The following is a 21,779-nucleotide window of genomic DNA, read 5'->3' as shown; positions in this document are numbered from 1 at the left end:
AGCGAAAACTGTCGCCGAGGTTCCCCCCGCTGGCCAGGTGATAGGACACGGGTCCCGAACGCTGGCTTAACCTGGCCGCCACCAGCGTGACGGTTGTGCCGGGGGGCTGGTCCTCGCGGAACGAGAAGGATCTCGGGCCGGGCGAGAAGCGCGGGAACTCGCCGGCGTCGCGGAAGCGGACGGTGACGGTGGTGACGGCGGACCTGGGTGGTGCGCCGCCGTCCGACACGCGCACCGTCAGCGTAAGGTCATCCCGGGGGCCCTGCAGGGCCCTGGCGGCGTGGATGACGCCCCGCCGGGGGTCCACGGAGAAGCCGGCCGAGGCCGAGCCGCTCAGCGAGAAGCGGAGGTCCCCGTTGGGGCCGGCGTCTGCGTCGCGGGCGGTGACGGCGAACACCGCGGTTCCTGCCAAGTGCCGGGCAAGCGAGAGGGGTTCAAGTGGCATGCAAAAACGGCGGTCTATTGCGAACGAGGCGGACGTCTGTTCCGTGATTCAATCCAGGGTGCTAGAACGGCGAGTAAGAATAATGCTTGCCCGAGACAAATTACGTAAATATCACAATTGTCGAACGAAATTGCAGTAATTATCGTTAATTATTAATTTGCATGCTCGAAAAAAATTACTTTAGGCTTAATTGCACCTAATAAAGGCCTAACTGGTGAAACATTAAGTAAATTTTTTTTCTCACTTTTTGCAAAGAGCGATCATACAGCTTATGAATGTGGAGAAAGTGAGAAAACGTAATTAGATTCAATGCCCTTTGTTACACTTAACGAGAACCCATTAAGGGTTATTACTTCCTGCATTATGTAGCCAAAGGTACATGGGAAAATATTTTTTTTGTCATAAAATTTAGCTACAGATACTGTTAAAATGTGAGATGTGCAATAGTACATAATGGCCTTCTTTTAAGACCGATGATGCAGGAATTTTGGATGGCATGCTTTGATAGTTCTCAGAAAATACAACGGTGGAATGTTATGAGTCCAACCATAAACTCAAATTCACCCAGTGACAAGCAAGCCAATTATCAGCCCATCCAACAAATCTAAAATGCAGCATCATACTCAGCCTTCCCCCGCACCTCCCGATTAGCACGGTTGGCTACGTACGGTGCGAAAGAAGTTCAACATACGTGTGTGCAGCAAATGTTGTCTCCCCACAGCGCTGATATTTACACAGTGCTGGACTTTACTCATTTATACTAATTCAAAGTTCAGTTTGCCTCGAGCAGACTGAGAACCAGTTCCAATATTTCTAGATTCGAAGCTTTCGTGACTGCAAGGATTCATACTCTTAGTTATTTTGGTAAAGTCACGTCGGTAAAAAATGAAATTAAAATTAATAAAAATAAAATAAAAATCATTTTATTTTTATTAATTTTATTTTCATTAATTTTAATTTCATTTGTTTACCTACGTGACTTTATCGAAAGAACTAAGAGTACAGTTCAAATATCACTTGCGTAGCTTCAATAGATCATAGGGAGAACGAGCACCCATTAACGATTGCACCGTTGAATTCTCCACGGGGCGGCACACACACACACATGCGTGCGTGCCTGCGTGCACCGCAAAGTAACCCTTACCGGCCGGAGCGGACGAGGGCGCGTAGGCCACGTAGGGGGCGTTGAGAAACCGCGGCGTGTGGTCATTGACGTCGGTGACGGCGACGACGAGCGTGGCGGAGCTGGAGAGACCCGGGGCGGGGCCCCCGTCCAGCGCCGTCACCTCCAGCACGTAGCTCTCGCGGCCCTCTCGATCCAGGCTGGCCGTCGTGATGATCTGCCCCGTGGATGGGTTCACGGAGAAGTGCCCGTCGCCGCCCCTCAGTCGGTAGCTGCTCTCCACGCACGCACCAAAAAAACGAACGAACGCTTCAGCACCGATTGCTAATTCTCGGTTATTGGGCGGTGACTTTATAATATCGGTTCTGTTCCATGATCATCATCATGATGATCAGCAGCAGCAGCAGCAGACGTCACCTATCCACTGCATGTATGTATGTTGAGCTTCTTTCGCACCATGAGTAGCCAACCATGCTAACCAGAGGTGCGGGGGAATGTAGGCCTCCTATATGGATGTAGGCCTCCCCTAGCCGTCGCCATTTCTCGTGGTTTGGCGATGCAACAATCCAGCTGTCATGTGCACAATGGATGATCGCTTAACTCCACCGCGGTGGATATCCGCTCATGCATGTTCATTCCTTTGGCTGCCACTCTATCGTTAGTGCCGACCACATCCATTCTAGTGGCATATCCTGTACAAGCCCGCTTGCTTTTCTTAACAGTTAATAAGATAATTATGTTATTTTCTCAAAATTACATTCGAGAGGCGGCAAGTGGAACACATGGATCATAATGCAAACAAAGGTTCTTTTGATATATATACCTTAATGGAGTACAGCAAAACACAGTAATGTGGAATCGTGCCACTTAGGATGTGGTGGAGCAGGGAAATTTATCTTGTCCTTTGGAGAGAAGCTTTGCGTATCACACAGATTTAGTCCTGTGTGGGACATTCCCACCCATGGGTAAATAGGCAAACGACGGGGGAAGGCGCGCGCCTAGGGAGCCCGACAAAGGTCACGGCAGCGGTGCTGCCGGAAGGCACCTGATGATGGCGTTAGGTCCGGCGTCGGCGTCCGTGGCGTTGACGAGCGCGACGTCAGAGCCGATGGGCGCGTCCTCCGGCACAGCAGCTCGGAGCTCGGCGGCGCCGAACCGCGGCAGGTTGTCGTTCTCATCCTCCACCAGCACAGTCACCGTGCCGGTGCCCGTGAGTCGGGGCTCGCCTGTGCACCGCAACAATCGCACCCTCAGTAAAATGCTCCGCCACACCGTGTGCCGATCAATGCCTTTGTAGTAGAAAAAAGCGCACGACGTCGGATTGATTACAGACCTTGGCTTGCTACTGAAACACATAATTGAAATCATTCAGTTGGAATATGCATGGCAGTTATTGTCCCACAACAACCCCCCCCCCCACCCACAGCAAAAACTTGACGGGATCCATTCTAGATTAGAAGTTTTCGTGACTGCAAGGATCCATATTCTTTGTTTTTTTCGGTAAAGTCACATAGGTGAAAACAAAATAAAATAAAAAATAAAATAAATAAATTAATATTATAAATTAAATCACGACGTTTCGGAAGCAACACAAGCCTCCGGCATCAGGTGTGACTGCTCCAGCAAAATTACTGTAGCGTATGAACAGCTGGACAGGATCCTCCTACGAAGGAGTCATGAGACTCAGCGTGGCTTTGCCGGCTCAAGAAGCAACCTATTAATATAAGCAAGGAGTAATAACACACATTGGCACACTCCGTAATGCAGAAAAATTGCATTCACGTGGCATTGAAATGTAACTACATCTCGAGACGCTGGATGAAAAATGGGGTCATGGACTGTAAGCCGGGGGCCTCTCTGGCTTGTGCGCCCCAACTCAGTTGCACCGCCTGCACACTCGATGTCTCCACCACCGGGTAAAGTGGACAATGGTGAGGTTGTCCGTGAAAGTATCGTCCATTATTAAGAAATTCTAATTCGATAACGTGTTGTGCTCGTGTGATAAAACTATAGGCACGCACTTGGTAGTCTGAAAATATGTTAGTACGAGTAGTCGTTAGCTCACCGCACTACCAATCCGGAAATTTGAGTTTGAAACCCTGTCATGGCTAAACATCAATGATGAGTGATATTCAGGGGTGGCCCGTCACTATAGGCGAACGAGGCAGTTGCCTCGGGTGCCAAGTTTAAGTGGGGCACCAACAATTCGAGAATAAAAAATACAAATAAAAAAATTGAAATAAAATAGCAAAGATATCATTATTTCAATTCCCGTGCACGTGCAGAGGGAATATGAATTATAATTTATTTCTCAACATTTCTGAGAATTTATTGGTTGGACAGACGACCAGGATGGTCCAACCGAATAATTAATGCCGCTGTTTAAAAAAATACGCTTTAAAAAACGTGAAACGGAAAATAGCGGCAAAATGTGTCCCAGTTTACCAAAAATCTCAGCCTAGTTCTGCCCTTGGGGTTTGCGGGTGCGGGCGCCGATTGCACGATTCGCCTAAGGGCCGCCAGCCGCTGGCAGCTAGTCTAGAGCCGCTCCTAGTGATATCTGAACCAGTTCTGCCCACCACGTTCACCAACCTGCACTGACCAGCGTGGTGAATTATAACGAGACAACCCCGATGAATGCCATGGCATGGCGCGACCGTCATTCAGCGGCGGGATGATAGACGGCTGAAATTCCCTCATGTAAAATCTCACATTTGTGGTACACGTCGTATCGATATTTGAGAGAGTCCCAAGTGCCTGCCAACGTCTCGGCTGCGATAGTTTACAATGCCTCTGCTCTGCACTATTGAGGCTCACTCAAGTGTTTTGTGTTTTTGACTTAAACACTGAACCTGTTACATAAGCCCCAACATTCAACCATGCAGTTCAAACTGCTGTCTAATTCCAATTCTTTAATGATAGATAATGGTCCTCATGAACACCCTGTATATATTCTGCAGAATAATGATTAATTTCTCAGAGAACACCTTTTAAATGCATCCGTTTATTGATGTGTATTCCCGCATAAGTGAGAACTTAAGCTGAATCAGAGCACGGCATATACACACACAATGTATACAACTGAGGCTCTCGAACATAAATGGCGGGATAATCTGGAGTTCATCTCTTTCCATTGCCCACCCCATGAGTTTGGCTAAGATCCTGATATTATTTGAGCGCTATCCCATTTTGGCAATTACGCAAGATCTGAACAATGCACCGTTGGAATGGCACCGGCCATGCGGAGCACTTTCACTGGCAGGTCTCGTTTCTCCGCATGCATTTTAAATCAGGCGTAAGGTTGTCAGGAATGCAAGATCTACACCCGTCGACTCCATGGCCCGTGGGATTATTACCACCTCCAGCCGTGTTGCACTCCAGAGATTGCGTTTTCACATTCTTTAACCATAAAGGTAAAGGTGCAGCCTTGAAATGTCTTGCTCAAGCCACTGCTGGAGGAAGGGCTTCCACTAGAGGGGGAAGACTCGAGGGTATTTGGCCTACTCTTCCATACTGGCCAAACATCTTGGAAGAGGTGGGAGCACCGCGTACTTTACCCCACCGCAGGTGACCATTGACTGACCGTGGTTTGGTGTCCGTGTGCATTGCCGAACGGGCACTGAGGCAGACGGAGTTAAGAAACTAGCACCGTCGTTTCATCTGCCACGCCGGGAGATCGAACCCGGCGCGGCCTGTGAACTGCAAGCCCAGTGCGCCAACGCGTTGCACCGTGGCAGCCATCCCTTGCGATCATCAAGATCAGCTGAGAATCCCCTATCCCTTCCAAGGGAGTAACACCAGGTGTGGTCAAAAACAGTCAACGGCGTGATGGACAGTTCTCCATGCATTTCAGATTATATGGATTGCCCACACCTGACATGGCTCATTCGGTCTCTTGGGCGTTCGATATGAGTCAACCCTTTGATTTGCCCTGCATCACGTGTTTATACGGGTGGGGGTAGGGGGAGGGGAAAGTTGTCTATATCATGGGGATTTGGTGCTGGGAAAAAAGTATTTGAGGAATGCTGAAGTCCCCAGAAAACTTGGGCGAAGTATCGAGCTCAGCCTTGCTTTATGTTTTGTTTATTGGTATACATTCCAATGATTTCGATGTCGTGAATTTTATGACCACGCTTATCGTTCAACAGAGGGCGCTCTTAATTTTAATTGTGAACAGGTTGAGTTAAACATTCATTGACAACTGCCATCGCTGAGTGCACGGACAGAACAGCATACGAAAATGCTTATTTTCAAATCAACAAAGTGTATTTGTTCACTGCAACAATTTAACGTTATTTTAAAACTCAAAGGCATGCCATGTTGGTCTTGTTATTTTTTGTTGTTGTCATACTTCACCACATTGGTCAACGCAGGTTGGGATTCCAGTTCACATCACAAATGTGCCGCTAAGTAGCTCATAGACACGGTACGGGGCAAAAGCGCCAGGTAGTAGCTGCCCTTTAATGTGCCCATGCTCCGTACCGCCCCAAGAATCTGCGGAGAAAGTAAATCCAGATCCTAAAATTACGGGAATACGAATAATTAAACCGTTTATTGCATTTCTCTTTTGGTTTCGTGATTTATTGGTACTCGCTAAACAAGTAGAGATATTTCATTTCGTTTTCCATGAGCCACCAAGCATCGGTTTCCTGTTGCTGAAGCGCAGATCGGGAAGAACACTCACTGCTTTCAGTGGGAGTCAAGGGAGCTTGAAGAGAGACCGCTATTCCATGGCTAACATTATTACAATTCGTGTCCAAGATATCGGCGTTGCCTGGTGTTTGTGTTGTTTATATACCGAATAAATTTTTTATTACGGTGACCACGGAATCAATTTATTTGTTAGCCTTCTGCCAACATTTTACACATTCTTTGGGCAAGACTGTGGGGCCCTGTCAAAATTTAAAAAACCCAAAAAAATGTAAAGTTTAAATAAATAATTGCAACAAAATATTGGGTCAACCCAAGGCAAAGCTCTGGCCAGGCTCAGTTTTACAAAAAAAATGTATACGGTATTTTGCATGCACGTGTGTGAAAGTTTTTTTTAAAGTTTTGAAAAAAATGGAAAGATAAATCGCTTCATCAATTGTTGCCAACAACGTATTACTATTTATTTTATTTCTTAATTTTTCTTGGAGTTAAGGTACAAATTTATTTTACAAATTTCGCCAAAAAAAAAGTTTTCATTATTTAAGAGAGCACAATAACATGCGGCCAAGGTCAATTCCGATATTGTGCTTTTGGTGGAGAGCTCTAACCACAGCGGTCTTCCTAGGGGGTAAAAACAATGCAGAGGGCCCACACAGCTGCGGCAGTACGAGTTGAAAAGCCATTAACGAACAGTTTGAATCGTACCTCCACCCACTCACTCCAGTGTCCAATTGCCCCCCCCCCTCCCTTCTATGCCCCTGGCTCCTGCCACCCATGCCTTCATTACTGACGGAACTGGCTCTTGGGATCATATAAATGCATTCCAGTAACTGACGTTGGTATTCAACCGAATAAAATCAATGTGGGACCACACCCAGACGTCGATTTTTTTGTGTGTGGCAGGAATAAATTGCGCTCGTGCATGCAATTAAGAATGAGGAATTAAAGCGCGCATCCGTCAAGTTTAATTCAAACTGAAAATCACAACTAACATCGCAAGCACAAAAACTGGGAAAATAAGGCACACACACACACACGCGCTCGATTCACAAACAATTAATATACCACAATACTGGTAAAGCTTCCTGAAATTCGGTTACTTATACGCGCAATACTTAATCGACACTGCAATGTAGTATCTCTCTTATTCCAGTCATCCTCAATTCACCATTGGATGAAATCCTCCCCACCTCATGTCGGTCATGGGGCAGTTTTAATCACAATTCACCACGCTGGTCAGGGCCCGGTTTGTGAAGGGTGGAGGAAGGGCAGGACTGGTCCGTTTGTCACTCGCCATTGATGTTCGCCGTAGCTGGGAATCGAGCGTGGGTCACCAAGTTCAAAGTAAAGCGAGCTAAAAAGCAATGTAACAAGGAGCCTCCGATTGAGGAGAAAAATAATATCAGCCGTAGGTTTTGTCAGCATACAAGAACGATGTCTGCCTTGCGAAGGTGATTCGCTGAATCGTCTTGATTTAGATTCGCAGCCACTCGACCCTGCAGGGGTCACACGAATGGCTTGCACACAAACATACACGAAATATAAAATCTTTCACATGCAATTTGACACATTTACCGTGAGTTTAATAACTAGCATTGACGAATGGTTAGACACACCGTTACACTTCTACAACTGCAAAGTTAGAAGATGATATCTTTTACGGATATAAATGGTATTATATAAGAAAAAGTAGTTAATTGCTGAATTAAAACGACTCGACAAAACTAGGTGGTCGCATAACCCGGAGGCCAAATCACTGCTAAAATCCGTGATTCAATTCCAAACAGCCACTGTTGATTAAACTTTTCTCTCAAACGCAGTGAATTCATTGTCTCAGCGTTGTCAACAACGACCGCACACCAAAAGAAAAATATCTCCTTGTTTTTAACCGTAATTTGGAATAATGTCAACAGTCAAAATTATAAATAGTGGTTTGTCTGGTCGGACGATAAGCAGTCTCATAACAGACTTTCTGGGAAATTGTGACCCTTATTGTGCAAAAGATAAGAAGCTCAATTGACGGATTTTTCTAGAAAAAAAAACATCAAAATCACTTCTGCGAGGATTCTCTGCCAAACAGGGTGCACCGCTCTGCGAGATTTCCTAAATAATTATTTGATAGCACAACCGTAATAAAGCGGCGTGACGAGAGTCCCGGACATTTCTTTGCAAAAAATATTTCAATCTGTGATAGATTTTCAAATGCTAAAAGATTGCAATAAAAATGGAATTATTCCAAGGCTAAATAATAATAATACCAGTGTGACAAGTGGCAACGTATTTCTCCAGGTGCCTCTTTACAAATGTACACATGCCGCATTGTAACTGGCTGTGTGTCATAACTAGCTGGGCAGCACGCGTGGGTGTGATTTGTGTATTTATTCAGGTGAGTGTTGGGTGTTTCGTGCGGGCATGGTGCGCACATGCTGGCTTGAGTGTGTGCCCGTGTGTATAGAAAGCCATGGAAATATTTGGGGGGGTGGTAAAGAACTAGAAAGGCTGAGAAAACTGCAAGGCTACTTAAAATGCATTAGACCTTGTCAGTGGACTCCACCTGTTGTGGGTGGTCATCTTAATCACCGTTACAAAAGCCCAAACATCTCCTTCACATGGTGCAGGCACCTGCGGAAAGGCACGGCGGACAAAATTCCAAATGTTCCTCGATGCGTATGTGCATCCTTTGCCGTCTGCTTCGCTCTACGTTTATTTCTTCGCTTGATTCCAACTGACGCAATCGGCGTCGCATCACCGAGATGAGGAATCGATTGTACGAGTCTCGCGGGGCAATGCTCCTCCGTTGGTGTATCAAGGGGAAAGGATGCAGGGGAGATTTCTTCGCAGAACTTCTTGACAAAAAAAATCTTAGCGTGGCATTGTTACCCGCTGCACAGCAGGGGGCGCACATTCACACACTCTGCTATGAGATTGTCATTCACAGGGCTGGATATTAGCCAATTTAAGTGTAAAAAACGCAATTTTGTCTGCCAGTTATTGTTGGTGCAGTTATTGGTGACTCCCTTCACTTGAGAAATCGGTTTTAATCATGGGTGGCTGCCCGGATTCGAAACCCAGGAACAGAGCGGTGCTTGCTCAGCGCTCTGACCTCTAACCACCAGCCACACGCACAAGTGTGTACCTTAATCATGCTGTTCCAAGTCATTATTAGCACAAGCATTTAGTGAGCTTCTGACAACTACACAAGTGTGATTGTGTTATTTCAGTTGGTGCCGTTTAGGCTTCAAATTTCAGTCTAAGTGTATTTTAACTACCATTAAAATGTACTTTAAATTCCACGTCATATCTTGATAGGCATTTGGGTTTTTTTTCTGTTCAATACTCGCCAAAGAAACTCAGATTGGGTTTCCTAAGCGCGCGTTTTATCTTTAACGCTGCGATCAAAATTTTTTTTTGCACGTCAAGTCAAAGTCCTTAAAATTGTATCTGGCCATCTACTCACCCTCCAGACACACTTGCCCGGGGAGCGTCGCGGCATACGCTTCCCATCTGCACTCAAATTGCTCGTTGCATTGTATACCTCCGCACAAACGGCGTGGAACCCCTCATTAGTGAGGCTGCCGACGACACAAGGGCCCCATTGTTGCAATGGAGGAGGGGGTGGGTGGGTGGATGGGGGGCAAGTCAGGCTCACTCCTGCCTCCCGCTGAAAAACACCAAACTCCCCCCCCCACTCCATCCTGTCTCCCACACGCTTGCGTATTCCTCTCCGGGCCGAAAACGTGGATGGCCACCGCGCAAGATGCACATACTTTCGGCAAAGCTGTCCCAATTGCGTTTGGATCATTATTGTAGCGTCAACGAGTACAAATACACAGGCATGCAAGCAAAAAAGACAAAGATCCCAACCTCCCCCAGCACCGTATAGCCTTTAGCAGACTGTAGGAGAAAGTGCCATTGGGATTCGAGAGGGTGGATGGCCAGCAACACGCCCAGCCACCTTTGTCTACCTTGCACCAGGTACTAGTTTGAGGCTGAGTCGACCATTGGTGTTGGCCGTGAGCGGGAATCGAACTCGGGTGGCCGGGTTCGAAGCGCAGTGGGATAACCGCTGCGCCACCGCTCCCCACACACATACAAGACACACGGACACAACAGTACCCTGCGACGTGCAATGGTATCCGACCACTCATCACCCATCGAGCAGGCCCTCGTTCCACTGAACACTCCGGCACTCGCCTCATGCAATTTCTCTGCCAGAATAAACACCACCTCTCAGCAGGCTTTGGTGGCTGAACATTGGTAAGTCTGATTCTTATAGATATATAAAAACACATGGGGTCGGTAGCATAGTTAAAGCACTCCACTATATATGTACGTTGGACTTCTTTCGCACCGTACGTAGCCAACCGTGCTAATCGGAGATGCGGGGGAAGGACAACAAACTTAACACAAAAAGCAGTTCTGAGCAACATGAACTCGGCGACCTGAGTTTGATGCCCAGCCAAGGCTGACCTCAGTGGCAAGTGAATTCTGAACCATTCCTGCACCTTTCCCATTCACCAATCTGCACAGACCACCATCCTGAAGAGTGATCAAACAGCCCACACGACTGACACGGCATGGGGAAGCCTTCATCCAGCAGTGGATTGACAAAGGGCTGTGGATATATTATGATGGACAAAAACACATACGGGTGCCTATGACCAAATCACCCAGAATGCACCTCAGCTCATGAAATCTAGGAATCTAGAAGAAGGGCTGAGCCCTATGCTAATGCTTGGATGGGTGACCATCATGCTAAACAGGTGCTATAGGCTGTGGGACAATATAGTGGGTAGCACAGGAGAGTGAGGTACTGCATCACGCATGCTCGCTGCCTTCATCAACCTGCAGTGACCACCGTGGTGACGTATGGTCGAAACACATTCCTGCGGAGGGAGCTGGTAGGAACGTTGGGTTGCTCGGTCAATGGCCAGGGTCAACGGCGGCGTGGTGTATTCCGCAAATATGCCCGACTGTGAGGGCGGGCACAAGCCGGCGTGAGTAGGTTAAACGTTGAGTTTTATAAGGGCACCACGGGGTGACCAGCCCCTCCCCACCCACCCCCACCCCTCCCACTCCCCACCCAGCCCCACCCTCCCCACCCAGCCCCTCCCCAACATCCCCACCCAGCCCCTCCCCACCCTCCCCTCCCCACCCAGCCCCTCCCTCCCCACCCAGCCCCTCCCTGCACGACGGACGGACACAATAATTCCCTGTGGGCTTGTGTAACCAGGAGGTTCCTACCAGTATAACCCTCACATGCAGCACAGAATAGGAATACCCTTATCCAACTGTGGATTGGCAAAGGGCTGGGACATCTACATATATATGTGTGCAGAGGGTGAGTGTGAGAGAGGATGCACGTAGGATACATAATACTTTGGTAGATTTGGTAATTTGAAGGCGCTTTGTTTGACAAGAGCTTCGCAGGGGGGGGGGACATTGTTGCTGTGCATTACCAAATTAAGTAATTTGCGAGTAATGTTTCTCGTTTACAAATTTGGACCATGATGCCGGCACACAATCGCCTACACTTTTGTTCCAATAACATCAACGGGATCTTGAAAGTCCGCTCTGAGGAGGACGGCAATGTGTATTGTTCCGGCGAATAGACCCCGCGGTGATAGCCAGGGGTGGGCCAGCCCGAATCGCTGGGCCACGTCAACTGCTCCAAAGTAATCGCAATGAAGGTTGAGATATCTCTTTGCACATTAAAGTCAATGTACGCGGAGTCAGGTTTTAACGCAAGGAATAAATGTGGTGCGTATAGCATCGTTGGGTGCCCCAGTAGTAAATGTGACCACATGGGGTTCGCCAAGCCGTGAGTTAAAGCGTCTCGTGTTTGCCTACGTAGAGGTCTATGAGCCATTTTTTTCTGTTGCTGGGAATTTGTGGCCTCTCCTTCATGGCGGATGGAGTCCGGCGCAAATATTTTAGCTTGGGCTGATGCCTGCATCACTTGGTCTGGTCTAGCCGACCCAACTTCTCGGGGGGTAAAATACACACGCACAGACGCACGCACGCGTTCAAGCAATGTCTACAAACTGCTGCATTGTTGTCTGCAGCTGCAGGGTCTGCCTTACCTGTCAGCCAAAAGCTATGCCCACAGGGTGTCCCCGTGGCTGTGGGGAGCCCCCGAATGGAGTCAACTGATAGATTAACAAATCGGCGATTCATTTGGCAATTGTAAAAACGTAAGTCGTCAACAAGAGGAACGACACACCACAGGTATAGCAAATGCAGTATGCGATAACAAAAAGCTCAGAGGTATTTGCAGTCGGTTAAAGGATACTGATTGATGTGTGTATATGTTACACACACATGTATGCTCTGTGTGCGTACGTGCGTGCGCGTGTGTCGTGTCCGTATTGGAGAGCGACAGCGTAGCGGTTAGCGCACTGCACTACAAACCCAGCGACTTGGGTTCAACTCCCGCTCACGGCCACCACCAGTGACGATTATCTGAACCGGTACTGGGCCTTTCTCTAGGTTGACTCAGCCTCAAATGAGCACCTGGTGCGGTGTGTAAACATCGCCACTGGGGAGACAAAGGCGGCCGGGCGTGGTGCCGGCCAAACACCCCCTCGTGTACCGTGCCGGCCTTCGTAGGTGCTCGCTAACAGCACTTGCCCCAACAGTCTGTTAAGGCTACACGGGGGATCTTTGTATTTTTTTGTCCTGTCCGTATACAAGGTGCGGTGGCTTGGGGCCCCAAGCGGCATTTCCTGCTGGAGGCCACCAAAAACCTCTACGCCGCCTGTGGTCTTTCGTCGAGCAAACGAGGGCATGAGAAACGATACACCTAATTGCTAATATAAAATGCAAAAATGCTTTAACTTCATGAAATCCTTTGCTCATTTTTTTTTTTACGAAACATGCACTGGAAACTTGTCCTACAAATGTAAGCCACACTCAATCTGAAAGCTCCGTAACCAATCACATATGGATTAATGGTTAACAGCCCGACTTTCCAGAACCTCTGTTCACGCAGCAGAGGCACCTCCGAGAGAGGCACCAGAGGCACCGCGCGCCACCTCCTGATTTATATCCTGACCTCTGCTGCACCTGGGATGAAATTTGCCCGAGTCGCTCAGGTGGATGAACACAATCGTAATTTGTCTCACGTCTCGGGCGGCCGGACTGATGTTTGCTTTGCAGGCTGATTGAACAATCAAAAGTTAATCTAGCATCGTTAATCTTCGGATTTTTTTGGGGGGGGAAATTCCAAAACAAAAATCTAAAGATTTGCTGGAGCGATTTGATTTATTTTGCCCAATAATAAAGGTGCACGTGCGTTATCTCCTAAAGTAGAGTTGTCCCTCGACATCTAAGTACTCTACTCTCCGTGGAATGTCCCACAACAGCATCAACAACAACAACAAAAATGTACATATAAAAAAGTTAACAAGTGCGCTTCGCGATGCCAAGATTTTTGTTCAATTTAAAAAAAAATCATCTGCGAAACACTTCAAACGGAGAATGTGCACCATCCACGTTACACGACACAGCACAATCTAGGCTCTATGAAGGCCAGCCAGGTCTTGATTGAAACAGTCTGCGAGCTCGCACTCTCTCCGCATAGCACCAGCCGCTATTGACAAAGGGGGCCCGCTCTTATTTTGGGTCTCTCTTTAATTATTTTTTTATTCTTCTTTAATTTGCCTGACGGCTCATGGGCATTCTCATCAGTCCGGGGGTGTTAACAAAACAAAAAATAGAATTCCTAAATTCTGCTGCGCCTAATCTGTGATCTCAAAGCTTTCTGCGCTTGAGTGGTGCTGTCAGTTTAGGCACAGCAACGGGTGCCCCGTTTCTGTTGTTGTTGTTGTTGAGAAGACTGAATGTTTCAGGTGCCTCCCATCGTCCAATGTAGAGTACCGGCATTGGTTGCCAGCCTCAGAGCAATGTCCCCCCCCACCCTGCGGGTAAGGCATTGGGTATGCAAACCGTGATTTTTGGCCGAGTTCAGTGCCGATCAAACAAAAGCATTCTTTGTATCCAATTATGAAACATTTTCATGCCTCATATAAGAAAAGAAAAACATAAGGTGGTGGGGGAAGTGGGCAATTGTGGGGGGGGGGGCTGTAGGGGGAGGACTGAAGAGTAGATAAATGAGCCTGTTAAAATTCAGACCCAAACTGTGAACGGGCTTTTCAGCACTTCCAATGGGTTTTTTTTTGGGGGGGGGGGGGGGGGGTAGGACGGGGGGAGGGGGGCAACTAATTAATTTAAAAGCGCTTCTATTTGTTTTCCTTTGATAAGTGCTGACGAGTGACGCTCAGAAGCAGCGCCACAAACGGAAGGGGGCCGGCGTTTGGGACGGCGGGAGGGACACGGACAGTTGGGTGACAGCAAGGGGGCTGCTCTGTCCTCGTGGGGTTTCTGGGGGGGGGCAACTTGCCCCCCACTCCACCTCTCTTCTCTCTCTCAGCGGAGCGGAAACTGCGTGGCATCAGAAAATAGCGGCGTCACCTTGCTCACCGAAATAAGTGGCCGGGGTTTAGGTTTCAGCCAACGGCATTCTTGGGCCCCCCCCCCCCCCGGCCCCCTCTCTTGTTTCTTACCACCGCCCGAATGCTGAGGGGTGGTCCGCGTCAATCTCGTATTTACAAGGAGCGTTTCATTATTTCACTACAGAATCATTTGCTGCACTCATTTATGCACTTAAATTTCCACTCGGTTCCATTCAATGCGACTGTGTTTTCTAATTACCGTCATGGCACGAGAATGTACAAATTTTTAAAACGTGAACGCCGGTTGTAAATACGCAGACTTGGTGTGGATGTGTGTGCATATGTATACACACACAACGATGTACGTACAGCCCATTCAAATCTACTTTGCTTAAATAAATAAATAATAGGTGCGCCTTTTTTTTTTTTTAGAAAAAAAACATAAAAAGGTTAATATTTTTTCGGTCAATTCATTGTTGCCAGAATAATGTCGCTATGTCCACTACAGTATAAGTAGATATATTTTTTATATCATAAAATAAATGCTTTGTACAACAAAATGAAACTTTTCAAGATATCCGATAATACAAGTGTCGTGTTGTTTTTCATCGCCATCAATTTACATCTCCCGCACAATTTAACAATGTTAGGATTGTTTTGCCACTGAGATTCCTGCACGCGTCGCATTCAAATGACAAGCTAGAAGCGAATGGAAATGTGCGCAAGGTCAGACCGCGATGAAATTAAACAAATCTGTTTTAAAGAAATATAAATGGATTCGTATTGCTAACATAATACGATATCTTCTTGGTTCTTTCGGTAAAGTCACGTAGAAGGGAAGTAATAAAATAATAAAAATAATAAAAATAAAAATAAATAAAAACATAAATAAAAATAAAACATAATAAAATTGAGTCACTGTTTCGGTGAGAATTGTTTTATTATGTTTTATTTTTATTATTTTATTACTTCCCTTCTACGTGACTTTACCGAAAGAACCAAGAAGATGAATCCCTGCAGTCACGAAAGCTTTAAATCGAAATATAATACGATATGTTTTTAAAACCAAATGTGCTTATGTGAGAGATGGTATTTCCCAAGCTAAGGTGGTTATGGGAGTGTATATTTACTCAGTGGACAAAACCAGCTTTAACGGAGTTTGCAATGCTCCACAACCACACTCGGATCTGTAAAAGTAATGGCTCTGCACTTAATTCACACGAATTTTCAGACCTTTGTCAATCCATTGACACACACGTATGTTGCGAATGCCTCCCCATGCTACGTCGGCCGCGGGGTTTGGTTCACCATACATGCTTAATATGTCTCCCACCAACGCTATTAGCCATGGTTGGGAATTTAACTCAGGTCGAGACCACTGCACGATATGCTTACCGCTCAGCCACAACTCTCTGCCCGCTTCACACACCGAACGATCGCTGTGCTTATTGCAGCAAAGTGAAAGGGCAGTTTATTTTGCGGCTTCTTACTTTGTTCCACGAAAATTGAGTCACTGTTTCGTCAAGGGATCGCTAAATGCAATTCCACTGAGGCTGGCCAGAATAGAACGTGCTCAGCATCAACGTGATTGTATCTGGGCGAGGTGTCGCTCTATCTCTCCCTCTGTCGTGTGCTGGTGACACATGAATCAGACAATAGTTGCACGATAGTTGCATGATATTTCGAGTGTAACTTACTCTTTCCTCAGGTCCATAAATTAGCGTTTCTCGGTATATCTGTTCACAGGATTCTCCAGCCCTATCGCATTACCCACCCCAACTGCTGATTAATGAAAACCCTTCATTATTATTCCCCTCTGTGCCTGAAAGCGAATCCCCATTCATGAGCCCTCTCGCTCTAATGCAAGTAAATTACCTGCAGCTCCATAATCGGGATACCCTTTGAGATTAAGTGTTTCCACACTTTCTCACTGTACTTGCGTTATCGCATCTGCGAAGGAATGGCCACAGAGAGGAAAGATGACGTGAAGGTTTGGCGTCGGGGTTTTGCCGACGATGCAGAAATTGCTTCCAGCTGTGGGACCTGGGTCCGGGCATGTGCTCTCTGCAAAGTGAGCCTCCTACTGAAATGTGTTGGCAATTTAAATCGATACGCGCGGTGTGCGCGCACACACGCGCGCGCGTGGTGTTCATTTAGCAACCACCAGACCACTTATTTCATTCAGCACTGTCAATGGCTAAGTATAAATTTTTTTAATTATGGTCAGACTCACACACACACATACGTATCGATATGCGTGTCCTTTTTGCGCCAAAGTAAAATATCCGGCACACACAAATACACGCTCGTTTCGACCAAGGACATCCAGCTTCACTGCGAAGGGCCCCGGGCAAGATTGAAATCACCCACTGGCAAGTAGCCACCAGACACTGCAGAGTGAAACCATGGCAAAGCAAACAGCAACCAGCCTTGCAAACGGAATGGGGAAGCGTGAACAAGGGGGAGGGTCATGAAAGCGTTATACAACTCAGGTCAGGTTTGGCAGACTCGATCACATAATGATCCTGATGAGGTCAGCCAAGGGCGTCGCGGTGGCTAGATGTTAACTACCTCGCCTGGTATACAGGAGGTTGTGGGTTCCATCCCGACCCCGACGCCTGTTGTGTGTTTGGAGTTTGCATGTCTTTGTCTCTCTCCTCGTGGACGTGTGGATTTTTCCCCGGGTCCTCTGGTTTTTCCCTGCACATTTAGAATCAGGCGTTTAGAGTATTTGGCTGCTATCAATTTCCACGTGATGATAGCCACTTCGTTGAGCTACCATTTGTGATTGGCAGGTTGCTTCTGAAAAAGAGCTACACAGCTCAGTGGGCCTTACCTGATAAAATAGTAATAAAAAGGTAACCCAGACCTGGATTCTCCCTCTCAGGCGTGCCGAGCTAGCTCGTGAGACGGTGTACGCCAGAGCACGCGGTGCTGGGAAAGAAAGGCTCGCGACGCAGACCTTCCCACTCAAGGGCTGCTGACGGAAGTCACCTAGAGACACCGATGGCCACTTGGGGAGCGAGGAAATTGAAGGGGGCCCCCGAAAGTGTTGCGAAAATTAAGAAAAACAACGTCTTTGTTTATTTATATTTGTAAATGAGAATCTGACAGGGCCAGAGGCCTGGAATTTTGTTGTCACTGGGGACCTTTAAAAATCCCTCGTGTCGTTCCTGTTTCTGCTCATGGGTTTCAACTGAACCGTGTGCTCAAGGAGAGCGAGGAAACCCATCAATTGCCGACAAATGTTTGTGACTTGAACATGCAGCCACAGCTGGGCGAGCCGAACCAGCCACAATTGCAGTTCGTCCGGTTCAATTCTCTTTCTAAACGTGAACGTTTTACGGGCTCTTCCAATAAACTGGCAGGCCGGCCTGACGTTTGTGTTAAATTACAGATTTCAGTCAACATTGCTCACGTGTGCCTCGTTCAAGCCTTATATCAGCGTGGGCACGAAGCTGAAAAAAAGCCCCCCGAGACCTGGCAAGATTCGGTTCACCCACAGCTCTTTTAGCCCGGCCGTACAATGGGGCTCTTTGATTCGACACCTCAGGGTGTAGGAATCCGAAATCGCCAAAGAATGCACCGACACAAACGGTGGTCACCAAATGTTCAGGCTAGCGCTCGTACACTTGCTGACCCGTGCCCCTTACTGGACATCTGGTAAACAAGAGCTTCATAGCTCATCGTATTCCCAAAGACTGAAGAGAGATTCTGATTATGCGTGATAGAAATGAAGAGAGTTTGAATTTTTCTTGATATAAAAGAGAAATGTTTACCCCGATTGAAAATGACCTTTAAAACACGGGGAGCCCGTAAAAGTAGCATACACTGCGAATGAAATTGTAATTACACGGTAATTTTAGCAGGGCCAAAACAACTATTGCACATCCACTGTTGGCTAGCCATTGAACAAAGACGGTTACCACATCGTGCTCTTAAATATGCCCTTCTGTGGCCATCCGGAATGCTCTTCCTTCCAACATTAGGAAGCCACTGGAGCTATGCACTTTCAAATCATCTAAATTGAAAACTAATTTCTTTTGTGTTAAGTTTGTTGTTCTTCCCTGCACCTCCGAATAGCACGGTTGACTAGGTGCGGTGCGAAAGAAGTTCAACACGCATACATAGTGTAAAGAGTTGAGCGCGTGAGTTTCATTCCTCTAGACCTCCGCATGTTTTCCAAGGTGGTTAGCACAAACTTTTTGTCCAGATTTGGGGGAGTCGCGAGTGTTCGCCAACATCTCGTGTGTGATTATTTTGAATTCTTTCTGTCACACGCTGCTGAAGATCAACAAAGCTTTTCGGTTTAAAAAAAAAAAACTTAAGTACACAAGGAATATGTTTCCAACATTTCAATCACAGTTGAAGCTGCTGTCTAATTATAATTCTTCAATAATGGATTATACCTTCATGGACATCCTGTAATTTTCGAATGCACGCGACTCCTCGGTTTATAGTAGCTTCGCTCAGAAACAAACAATTGCACGTTGTGCGCACGTTACGGTAGGACACCGCTAAAGGTTACAACTTCCCAATGAAACCCGTTCCCGAGCACAAACACTTTCAATCATAAATCAAATCACGAACATTCCGAAAGCTAAATTACTCCACTCCCAGAAGAATCGGGGGCATGAGTGCAGGACCATTTTAAAGTGACTCGATGTCTATTTGCGCTAAAGCCGCGCCCGCGAGCGCTTAACGAAGGGGCGGCATGCACGAGAGACCTCCGTAGAATCGAGCGGTTTCGTGGGCGCCTAAGCGTGCGCGTCTTTGGACGCGGCCTGTGGGTTCAGAGGTCAAAGCGCAGTGAAACCAGTTCCTAGCGCCAAAAAACTTTCAATCGTAAATCAAATCGCAAACATTCCGAAAACGCCAAAATTACTCTACTCCACACCGAGATCTAGCCAGCTGCCTGAGATTAAACTGGGTTCTCAGATATAGCGAGTGGATGGTTTCAGCGCCCGTCATCAATGGCCGAAAAAAAATTGGTTCTGCACTTGATTTGGCTACATTCCAGCTCTGGAAAATGTTTAATATCGGTCTGACCATCAAGTGATGAACATTACTTCCACATGCAACTCAAATAAATCTGAACTAAACTGAAGTGCTGCCTTCTATTGTGTGGATCAGAGGTCACTTAATGGGATCTCAGAGGTAGCTCTGTGGTATATGCTTCCGTGGGTCATTATCTAACACAATTCGCACTGCTCTGCCAGAGATTCGAATGGATGCATCACGTATGTATGTATATTGAACTTCGTTCACACCGTACATAGCCAACCGTGCTAATCAGAGGTGTGGAGAGAGAACAACAAACTAAACACAAAAAACGATAATCTCATGACGTGAAAATGATGGAGCAATCGGAATAAAATTCTGCGAGCAGGGGATGGCGGTGAAAAAAATCAAGAATCCGTTCTTACCACCGTCAGTGGCAGTGATGATGAGCACGTGCTGCGGCTGAGCCTCCCGGTCAAGGCTGCGCAGGAGGTGGACGCGCCCGTCGGGCGACACCGAGAACGCTCCGCCGTCGTTGCCCCCGGCAGCTGCGTACGTCACCTGGCCACTGGATCCCAGGTCGTCGTCCCTGGCAACCACCTGCAAAAAAAAAAGAGGGTTGAAGCGGGTTGGCAAAAGGTCACTGGGGCACTCACCGCACTCGAGAACCCGGTTTCGTTGCAGGATGCTAAAGCCCGGATTCGAATACAGGATCCCGGCAGTGCGAGCTCAACGCTCTGTGTTGTGATCCACCCGAGTTACCCCTCGAATTCGAGAAATAATTCCGAAGGCTTTAGGATCCTTTTTTGACGAATAAACAATCATGTAAAAATGCCTCGCATGGCAACTGGCGAAATAAAAATCATCGCAGAGAGATGGCGACGACTTTCATGGATCGATCATGGCTGATGACGACGATGATGATTACGATGACGAACGTACATTGAACTTCTTTTGCACCGAATGTAGCCAACCGTGCTAATCTAAGGTGCGGGGAAAGGACAACAAACTAAACACGCACAAAAAACTATAATAACAATGATAAAGCTAAAAAACAAATCTCTCAAGTTTGTCACGTGGTGAACTTTGCGCGCGCCCTCACCTGCAGGATGAGCACCGGCGGTCCCTGCGTGTTCTCGCGTGCGTGCACCGTGTACGGCGACAGCTGGAAGGCGGGCGAGCAGTCGTTGACGTCGCTGAGCGTCACGCGGACGGAGGCCGTGTCGGAGCGCGCCGGGCCGCCCCCGTCCCGGGCGCGAACCGCCAGCTCGTAGGAAGCGGTGCGCTCACGGTCGAGCGGTCGCGCGACCGCCAGGGTGCCCAGCACGGGGTCGAGGCGGAAGTCCCCCGTGGGGTCGCCCGACGCGATGTCGTACCGCAGCTCACCGTTGGCCCCCTCGTCCGGGTCCCACGCCGACACCCGCAGGACCTGAGGAGAGGCCGGCGGCAACGGCCAAAGATCAGATTCACGGCGGGGGGGGGGGGGGGGGGGTTTAGGCCCGTTAAACTAGTCCACGCTGAAATGAGCGCCACGCGGAGTTTTTTGTGTGGTTCCAAAACGGCTTTGGCCATGGACGCACGACGTTGTTCAGATTGTCATCGCTAGTTCACTGAGTACACCATTTGGCGTTTCTGTGAAATACATTTTGTAAACATTCGTCGACTAAAAAAATATATAATTGTATTTTTGTCACAGAGACAGTGTGACAATACTCATTTTATTCACTAACTCCCGGCAATACAGATAAGCCAATGCAGAACCAACTAATGAGAATGCATGCGTTTATACTATTTAGTTTATCTGCTGCTATAAATGACCAAATGATAAGCCACTTTGTTGAGCTATCATTTGTGGCCAGGTCACTTTTGAAAATACCTCAGTGGGCTTTGTCTGGTAGGATGGGGATGGTTTAGTTTGCGTTTGTTTGTGTTTGTGTGATTTGTTTACCTTTCTTGTACTTTGCACTCCTATCGTGTTTTTTGTGTTGTTTGTTGTGGCAACGTTATTACCCGCCCCGTCTGGACATTTGTGAAAAGAGCTTTTCAGCTCATTGGATTCCTCCTCCAGTATAAAGCTTCTGACTCTGACTCGGCAACCCGATGACCT

General features: G+C 47.4%; 1 protein-coding gene across 1 annotated transcript in view; it reads right to left on the bottom strand.

Annotated features, from left to right (window-relative positions):
* LOC133342996 (protocadherin Fat 4-like) overlaps nt 1–21,779 on the bottom strand; it is a 136,957-nt gene that overhangs the window by 22,431 nt on the left and 92,747 nt on the right. The window contains 5 exon segments of the mRNA XM_061552415.1: nt 2–405; nt 1,590–1,840; nt 2,614–2,794; nt 20,098–20,272; nt 20,775–21,101. Of these exon segments, the coding sequence (XP_061408399.1) occupies nt 2–405; nt 1,590–1,840; nt 2,614–2,794; nt 20,098–20,272; nt 20,775–21,101 (1,338 nt within the window).

Source organism: Lethenteron reissneri, chromosome 16 (assembly GCF_015708825.2).
Source record: "Lethenteron reissneri isolate LAM-NWPU_2019-01 chromosome 16, ASM1570882v1, whole genome shotgun sequence".
In the NCBI taxonomy this organism is placed as follows: domain Eukaryota; kingdom Metazoa; phylum Chordata; class Hyperoartia; order Petromyzontiformes; family Petromyzontidae; genus Lethenteron; species Lethenteron reissneri.
The sequence above is the reverse complement of the archived record's forward strand: the minus strand, read 5'-3'. Positions and strand labels throughout refer to the sequence as shown.